The 9,908-nt window shown below is 47.1% G+C and overlaps 1 protein-coding gene across 1 annotated transcript in view; it reads right to left on the bottom strand.

Moving 5' to 3' along the window:
- Window positions 1-611: 611 nt before the first annotated feature.
- Window positions 612-9,908, bottom strand: part of rybpb (RING1 and YY1 binding protein b) — a 25,086-nt gene continuing 15,789 nt past the window's right edge. Inside the window, exons 3-5 of the mRNA XM_083660737.1 lie at window positions 2,164-2,496; window positions 1,980-2,069; window positions 612-1,647 (exon numbers count right to left, since the gene is read on the bottom strand). Of these exons, the coding sequence (XP_083516863.1) occupies window positions 1,398-1,647; window positions 1,980-2,069; window positions 2,164-2,496 (673 nt within the window). The 3' untranslated portion in view covers window positions 612-1,397. The remainder of the gene's footprint in view (window positions 1,648-1,979; window positions 2,070-2,163; window positions 2,497-9,908) is intronic.

The following is a 9,908-nucleotide window of genomic DNA, read 5'->3' as shown; positions in this document are numbered from 1 at the left end:
TCAGGTCTTTGCCATTAAGTTGTCTGGGAAATCAGGTTGAGTGAATGAAAATTCACTGGCAATGTAATACAAAGTTGTCTTCGGGATCACAATAAAAAAACAGAGAAAGAAAAATGCATTCACAACAGCGACAGGGAGGGAAGTCTATTTGACAGTTCTATATGGTTTTACCAAGTGGAACTGCAGTGAACCAGCCTTCAGTCACAACAGAAGAAAGCCCTGGGCTCAAGAACTGAGAAGAGCAACAACTATTCTTCCCTCAGCCGGCAAACTCAATATTGAAGTACGGACTACGGAATGCAGAAAATATCAACAGCTTTTAGTGTTTTACACAACAGCCTACACTATACAGTTAAGGACATTAGATACTGTATAAGAGATATGCTATAGCATACTAAATCATAGACAATCTAGTTGAAAAGGTTAGGTATCTGAACTTGAGGTGACCTTCTGATGCACGTTGACCTGTACATAAGATGGACCTGATGAAGGACCTGATGAAGGACCTGATGAAGGACCTGATGAAGGACCTGATGAAGGTCCCGACAGTGTTCAGAGTGAGACAGTGTTGTCGAGAAAAGTGAATGAGAATTTCTGAATCATCAGCACTTTGTCAAGTCGGGTGAATGAGCAATCCCAGATCTGAAAAAACCACTTCACAGTGTATCTAGCACCAGTGTGTGCGTGCATGTGTGTGTGTGTGTGTGTGTGTGCGGGCATGTGTGTGTGTGTGTGTGTGTGTGTGTGTGTGTGTGTGCGGGCATGTGTGTGTGTGCGTGTGTGGCTTGAGAGTCTTGTCCTATCATTTCAAACTGTAAAACACTGAAGGAACGATCGACCGGCAGAGCTACACAGCAAAGCTTCAACAAACAAACAAACAAACAAAACAAAAAAAAAGGGAGAATATCAAAGTATACAGGTGCAACAGGTAATAAATAAGGGTAATAATGTTTAAAAGTTATTAAAATGATGGTGGTTATTGTGCACAGCGGAGAATTCTTCTTTACAAAAACAAAACAAAAATGTCGTCGACTTGGCCTCACATCCACGTACAAATATAAAACAATACATACAAGTGTCTGGATGCTACCGCAGGGGGAGGCAGGGCGCACGGGGGAGGGGCGTTATTCCTTGTAACACCCCCTCTCTCCTGGCCTGTACCATGGGTGTAACCACGAGGACGTTCCCCAAGCAGGGCACTCATCTCCCAGACACGCGCGCACCGTGCTGTTCCTCTCAGCCGGCCAGCTCCTCTCAGCATCCAGGGGTGGTTATGGAATGGAGGCAGGGCAGCGGTAGGAAAAGGTGAAATCTCTCCCCGTATGGGATCCATAGTGTCCAGAAACGTGGGGGAAAGGGGAGTGGAGGAGGGGTGGAGATGGGCGGAGAGGAGGGCCTCAGAACGACTCGTCGTGCCCCACAGAGAGATCCCCTTTAGGGGTGGAGGCGCGCGATGACCCCTTGTCCATGCTCTCGGAGCCGGAGCTCTGGTGCTGCTGTTCGGAGCCTGCGCTGGACGTGATGGTGGACGAGGACGTGGACGAGGAGCGGGTCTTCTCCTTAAAGTCCGTTATGATCACCGTCACGTTCCCTACGGTGATGGCCAGCTGCTGGGCGGTGCTGCGGTCAATGTTCTTCAGTTTGGGCCTGAGGGGGCAGACAGAGGACAGAGAAAAAACATCAAGAGCGAGCGAGGAACGGCAGCCACAATATCTGCGTCTCAGCAACCAGGAGGAGGTTGCCAGCATTGTGGGGGCGGCTACACTAAATTGCTCATTTCAGCGGGTGATGCATGAACAGTCAGAACAAGTGGATATAAAGTGAGAGTGGGTGTTTAGTGTAAAAGATCATTGTGTGGTCTCATGCTAGTTAGCATTGAAGTGCAAAGTCTGTCTCTACAAAGAAGTGACGTGTAGTTCATAAACATGAAGCCATGTGTTCTGCCAAAGAGCCAAAGGGCAAGAGAGGTCACTACGCACCTGGAGATGTGAGAGGTCTTGTTGGTCTTGATGGCCGACTTTCCAGACTTGATGCTGCTGTGTTTATCGCTGGGTGGGCTCGACTTGGGTCTGGAGGGAAAACAGATGTATACCAGTGAGCATCACATCGACACAGCGGGGGGGCTTCCAGAGACACTAGTGGAGCATCTACTTGTACACTGACCTGGTCTTTTTGCTGGTGGGCTTCTTGGTGATGGCGGGGGTGATGTCCTTCTCTCTGTCGGGTTTCTCTTTGATCGGCTGCTCCTTGTCGCTCTTGTCCTTGTCGGGGGTCTTCTCGGGGGTCTCTCCCTCTGGCCTCACTCTCTCTGGACGCTCGGCGGCTTCGGGGCGTCCCTCGCCGTCGGCACGCTCTCCGTCGGCGGCACGCTCTCCGTCCCCGTTCGGGGCCTCCTTGTGCTCGCTCCTCTCCCGCCTCTCCTTCTTGGGCGGCGGAGGCATCGGGTACTGCTGAGCCACCTGCTGGGCCACCAGCTGGGAGTTGATCCTGGGTTTCCTGTGTAGGAGATCCAAGGCACAAAAGGGGACGTATTAGCCTGCGTAGTGTGGAGCTCTGGCCAAGTGGCCATGCACCAACAACAAACACTGTAACACTATGGATGACAAAGAGAGGTGAGTGAACCCAGAGGGCAGGGAGGGAGTGAACGGGGCTGATGCTCCCAGCTGTTTGCGGAGGCAGGTTTAAAAGCGAGCGTTTCCTGGCCGAGCGGCTCTGCTTTGAAGGCTAATCTCGTTAGCTCACGGCTGTAATAAAATGAATGCAAGGGATCACAAGGTGGGACATTTGCAGCACGTCACTTAGGCCCTCTAATCTGATTACTGCAGCCTGGCCCCATTTGTCACAGGCCGGGCCTCAGCGGGACGGGACGTGCCGTAGCAGCTAGCTGGCATGTCAACTCTGTCACCTCTCACACTCACTGGAGTGAGTGCACCCATATTCTCTTTGAGACGCCGCCATTCCTGTTCAGCAAAGCAAATAATGAGCTGTCGGACCAAAACAAGGATGAACAACAAGAGGTGCAACCTTCACAGAGACACACCAGCGTCCATCGCTTATATTGGACAGTTGGTTCACATAAAGGGCTGGGTAAAAAAAAAATATATATATATCGTTAGCACAACGAGATCTGGAAAACATCTGTAAACATCAATGTTTTTAATAATGTGCCAGGTTAGAGGGTTCCTTGAATTGGGAAAGCAGTGGCGATACTCAGCTCTAATACAGATATGAAGGACTCTACTCTTAAAGACACATGTAGCTCTAATACAGATATGAAGGACTCTACTCTTAAAGACACATGTAGCTCTAATACAGATATGAAGGACTCTACTCTTAAAGACACATGTAGCTCTAATACAGATATGAAGGACTCTACTCTTAAAGACACATGTAGCTCTAATACAGATATGAAGGACTCTACTCTTAAAGACACATGCAGCTCTAATACAGATATGAAGGACTCTACTCTTAAAGACACATGCAGCTCTAATACAGATATGAAGGACTCTACTCTTAAAGACACATGCAGCTCTAATACAGATATGAAGGACTCTACTCTTAAAGACACATGCAGCTCTAATACAGATATGAAGGACTCTACTCTTAAAGACACATGCAGCTCTAATACAGATATGAAGGACTCTACTCTTAAAGACACATGTAGTCAGACAGCTCTGTCAGCTGTGCAGATGAAGACGGCCAGAAGTGAGGATAAATGCTAGCCCGTGGCTGCCTGAACCAGCACACACACACACACACACAACACACTAGGGGTGGGACAAAATATCGATACTCACGGTATCGCGATATTTCCACTTGCGATACGTTATCGATACACTGGCACCAAGTATCGATATGTTTATTTAAAAAAAATAAAAAAAAATGTTTTTTTTTTTTTTTTTTATATACAGGCTAAAATATTGTGTGGTAGTTCAAACATAGTTTCAAGTTGACGTTTATTTATGTTTGTAGTTTAAACAAAAACATAAATACTGTAGGCTACATGAATGGAAATGTTTGATCATTAATATCTACTTTTAGAAATTATATAGGTAGGTAGGTTATATAGGTTTTCTTGTTTTAATAATAATAATAAAAAGACTTAATGTGTAACTTTTGCTCCGTGGTATCGAAAATGGTATGAGTGAGTGAGTGAACTCTGAGAGAGTTCATGTCAATTCTGCTAATAAATACATAATACCTGCTTCTTGCCTTTTAGGGGTATTTTTTTCTCTTCAGTTACACAGGTATCGTGATGTATCGTCTTCCAATATATCGATTATCGCAGTATCGCTGTATCGTGATAATATCGTTATCGAGGGCCAAGTATCGTGACCATATCGTATCGTGAGCTACTCAGCGATTCCCACCCCTACAACACACACATACACACACACACACACACACACACACACACACACACACACACACACACACACACACACTAGGGGTGTCAAAAATAATCGATTATAAGATGCATCGCAATGCGGACGTGCACGATTCTGCATCGATTAACAAATATCAAAAATCGATTATTAAAAAAAAAAAAAAAAAATATATATATATATATATATAATCAAATAAAATAGAATGTAAGTACATGCAGTTGTTTATTTTAATTATGGATCATAATACAATGCAATTCCAAATGCACTTTTATTTTAAAAGTAGCCACACAGTGAGAAAAAAGAAAGTGAGAAAAAAGAAATCATGTATTGCGGAAAAAGTGATGCATCGATTTAAGATGCATCGCGATGCATCGTTTAATCGAATCGAATCGAATCGTTGACAGATGAATCGTAATCGAATCGAATCGTGAGGCCAGTGAAGATTCACAGCCCTACACACACACAAACACACACACACACACACACACACGCACACACACACACACCTGCAGCATAATGGACAGCAGCTGGGTGAAGCAGAGGAGCTCAGGGGAGGGGAAAGGATGACCGCAGGCAACCTGGCACAGACTCAGGCCCGGCCAAGACCAGACTGCAGCCAGAAACATGGAGAAGCACAGGCCAGCAGTGGGCAAGCACAGTGAGGGGTAAACCACACACACACACACACACACACACACACACACACACACAAAGCTTAGCGCACAAACAACCAGCCTGGCATGGCTCACCAGCTACTCAGGAGGCCCTTCAACCAGCGATGCTAGCTGTAGCTGTATACACCCCCCCCCCCCCCTCGCCTTGGCAGGAAGAGTTTTAGTTTCTAGCAGTGGAGAGAGGAGGGCTGTGGTTAGTTTCTAGCAGTGGAGAGAGGAGGGCTGTGGTCCTCTGGGCTGTTTATACAAGTCGCTGGTCAAGAAATGAATCTTGAGAGTTACCGAAACTTTCTGCCTTCCTATCAGTCTGTCTCCGAGCATCAGGCTGGGCAGAGAAACAAACATGGCTGCTGGAGAAGTGAAGCATTTGCCATGAATTCAAATGTTCCTTGCTTCACCATGGGGACAGTTTATAGTCTCAGGCTATTAGTTATCTTTTCAAGCAAGAGCAAACACCTACTATGGCAAAGATAGAAGAAGCTCCTCTTGCCGATAGTACTTCTGTAGTGTCAGAGTGGGTCAGCTGATGTCAGTGTTGCTCTGGACACTGGTTTCCAGACGGTTCACTTCAGTGTTTCAATGTAACACTACAGCTGTTTCTAAACATGCAGTGACCTCCTGCTCATAACCGCACCTTAGTCAAATGGGATGCATGTTTAGAACCAAGTCTCTGTTTTGAGCACACTCCGCTCCGCATCGCTCCGCATCGCTGTACCTGCGCCTCTCGTTTAGCAGGTCGCAGTTGATGGTCCGGTGGCGGGCAGGGGCGTTGATGGCGTTGATGATAAATGTCCCTGTGCTTTTTAATAATTTCATGAATGGACGTAGTTACATGGCTGGATTATTTGGAAGAGAGCCAAGTTGGTGAGTAAACAAGTAGCCTAAAAGTTGAATCGTTTCTTTTCCTCCATCTGCCAGTTTGAAAATTTAACAAAGATGTGCATTAGGCTATTATTGGATAAGTGGCCGGTATTAACGTTCACGTATATTATTTAATGCAGTGAATTCAGTGAATTAAACGAGCAAACTCACGAACAGCGTTTAGTAGGTTATAGTCCTACTGGCTCTGATCATCAGCCTGACGACGGAGCGGTGCCCAGGTGCATGATGGGAGAGATCAGATGAAAGGAGCCGCTCACACACTCTCTCTCCACTGTCCTGGTATTATTGCCCAATGCCCACACACGTTTTAAGCAGCAGTATCGAGGCAATGTCGAGGAAATATTGGCTCATATTTGTGTCCGCAAATGCAGATAGGAGCGTGCATGTCGTCTGTGTTTAGCTTATTCTGTAGGCTACTTTTCATGCGCTGTCCTCTGCAGTAGCCCCAAACCACGGAGCTTCTCCCTCATGTGTAGAAAGTGATGACGTGGTTTATTGAGTCATGTCTAGCAGGGTAACTGCGGGGGATAGTCGGACCTGATTCTACGCTTATAATCCACAGTTCATGTTTAGAAGAGGCTTGTTATGTCATATTGCCAGACAGTCCAGTAACTCTGCTCCTCCTCTCTCATCTATCTCCACAGTTGTGAGTTGTTTCAGTCTTCCCACACCACTCTCTCTCCATCTTCTTTAACGAGCCTGACACTTTTAAATTCCCACGTCTTGTCCTTCTTCCCCCCATTTCTCAGTCCAATTTCTTCAGCACGTATCTCTCCGCTGCTCCATCGAGCTCGTTTGCTCTGTGCTGCAGCAGCCTATTAGAGAAGGAGCCTGAGAGGGGGAGCAGCCGATCACAAAGCAATCAATGGGCTCATAATAGGGCATCATGTTGTAACGCTCTCACACCACACACTCCAATCAATACGCCGGCTGTGGAGAATGCTGATGAGCCCTGGGCTGTTGATCCACCAGCATGAGCTGCCCTGGTTCTCTGGAGGCTGATGAGCCCTGGGCTGTTGATCCACCAGCATGAGCTGCCCTGGTTCTCTGGAGGCGATGGCTCCTCCTGGCCTGGGGGGCCTAGTCAGTGAGCTGGGAATGACCTGAGGCCAGTGTTGGCTGGAGGAATACGACACAAGGAAAAGAGGTGGTGTGGAGGCAACTTGTCTGTGTGCCACGTGAAAACAGCAGGCCATTAGGCTACCATAAAAGAGACGATAAATTAGACAGGCCCAATAGTAACGTGCTTGCCCACATACACACATTTGTCCCTCTAACCCACGGCCATGAATATTTGCACTTATCCATCACACGATTTGGCGCTGGCTGGCAGGCAGCAAAACACTCGTAAACGGGCTGTGAGTGCGGACGGCGTCCAACAGGAGCAGAAATCATTGTGTTTGGCAGCGTTAGCTGTTAGCGGAGAGTGAGCGTGATTGATTGATTGATAAGGCCCACGCCCCCCTCGCCTGTCGCTGAGCTGAGGCCCTGGAGCTGGAGCTGAGGCCAGAGCCTGAGACGTGTGTCAGCAGCAGCAGCCCTGCTAGTTACACTGTGAGTCAGTGCTGCCAGCTGTACGTCAGCCATGAGCTGCTGCTGCTGCTACCGTGATAGTGCCGCTGCTCTCTATGGCCCGTTATTAATTATTTACTGACCACACATCACAGTTTTCACACACACACACACACACACACACACACACACACACACACACACACACACACACACACACACACACACACACACACACACACACACACCAGTGCTCTGTGCTACATTAACGTGAATGGAGACTCTGCGTATGACCCATGCGTATCATATCATGGCCATAAACTGAGAGAAATTGTCCCCCGAAGAAAATTCATCTGGCCTCATTGTTTTAACAATGATAGTATTGTTAGTGGTACAATTGGCCCAGATTATGTTGTAAGCATCCAAATAGGAACCACAACAGGTACTGGAACTAATACTGGGAACACACCCAGGAGTGAACCCCAGGGTCCCATCTCACAAATTGCTCCCACCTCATTGCTCCAATAAATTCCAGGGGAATAGGCGTGTGTGTGTGTGTGTGTGTGTGTGTGTGTGTGTGTGTGTGTGTGTGTGTGTGTGTGTGTGTGTGTGTGTGTGACGTGTGTGTGTGTGTACACACGCCTGCTGTTGAACCACTCCCCACTGTGAGGGCTAACAGCATATTACCTCCCCTTCACACTACAATAGAGCATGATTGACAGCATCTCCTCTGCCTGCCCCTTAAACTCCACAGTCTTGGGGGGGGGTTGTGGAGACTCCCTCCACGGGGCGCCCCGAAATAACTATCATCACGCTTAAATGCTCCTAATTGAGATGGACTGACACCCATAGTTACACTGATCCACCCACCCTGAGCATCCCTGGGAACAAGACTCGGCTGGAACTCTTGCTGGTGAGGAGCAGCCGATGCTGCTAGCCAAGAGCAAAAGATGAGCCTGCTGTTTTAGAGGGATCTCCTTCTAGAAAACCACAGACGTCTGTGTAAAAGTGTAACCTGGCGAGGTGGCATCTGATTCATAAAATTGACAGCTGTCATTTTGTGAATGAGCTCCCCCTCTTCTCCTCCGATCAAAGGGGGGGGGGGGGGGGGGAGAGAGATCACTAGTTCAGAGGGTCTCAAATGTTTTTTCTGCCAAGGACCCCTTACAAGATAGAAAATATACCGGGGACCCCCTCATTCTGATTTGTGATTTTGGGCTAAGCTTAATTGTTTCCACTGTAATGTGCTTCACTTTTAAATTCATAGGTTTGTTAGATTAGAATGTAATCCATGAGCCATTTTAGATTTAAAGCAGACAATATTTTCATTAAACTATGAACGTTTTTTATTTTTATTTTCCTGAAAACTTTTCGCGGACCCCCTAGGGGTCCCCGGACCCCTAGTCTCTTAGAACAGACGAGTTGGCTTCCGCAATTTTCAAATGCTTCCGCCATACCGTCTGTACTTCGTGGGGGAGAATCATGCACCAACCGGAATGGGAAGTAGAAAGGCGGGTTTTCCACTCATTAGTCCAATCAGAATCGCAGAAAGGCGGGTCTTCCGCTCATTAGTCCAATCAAAATCCAATATGCCGCATTTTTCGTGGACACACGTGTCGTGATTGGTCGGATTCCGTCAAACTTCTTTCCTGTCTGAAGGTTTTTTTCCCCAACTTCCTTGTGCATGTTCTGGGGGTGTAACGTACAGACTGTGTATAGCTGCATTCGCCGGATGTAGATGAGACCGTCTGTTTTAGAGACTACCGGACCCCCATTTGAGAACCACTGCACTAGTTAACGTTATGTTACTGCAGTCTCGCCTGTTGTGCGTTCCCTTACGAAAAACGGTATTCCTGTATATTTTAGATGAATAGCCCAACAAATCTAACAACAAACCTAGGCTATAGCCTAACTCCTTATGAATATTATAACAGTGGTGAGGGGTGGTGGGGGGGATCGATTCTTAGATGCATCTCGATGCGGACGGGGGCTATTATTATGAATGGATTCACAAATGTCAAAAATCGATTTTCTAACGTTAATTAAAAGTGTGAGGTTGACGGAACGAAAAGGCGGAAGTGAAGATATTTCCTCTGTTCTGTCAGTCTCTCCAATCCGAAGTCAACTTATAGCCTACTGCTGTATTTCTATTCCCGTCGGCAGTAGGCAGGTACAGCTGTTAACATCTCCATGGCAACGATAGAATGTCACGCCTCTTTTCCTTGCGGAAAGCCGCCTCGCTGTCAAACGCACTTAGAAATGGCTTTCTGCGTAAAAAGGCAGCGCTGGCTGGCTTATTTGCGGGCCTTCCTAACAGCGATATTGCGGGACCTCTGTGTAAAAGTGCTAAATGAGACTGAGCACTTCATGTAGAGAGAGAGAGAGAGAGAGAGAGAGAGAGAGAGAGAGACAGTAATGAAGAGAGAGTGAGCGAGTGATGGAGAGTGTGATA

This window comes from Poromitra crassiceps (genome assembly GCF_964638095.1).
Source record: "Poromitra crassiceps genome assembly, chromosome: 25".
Taxonomy (NCBI): Eukaryota; Metazoa; Chordata; class Actinopteri; order Beryciformes; family Melamphaidae; genus Poromitra; species Poromitra crassiceps.
This window is presented reverse-complemented; position numbering and strand designations above follow the sequence as displayed.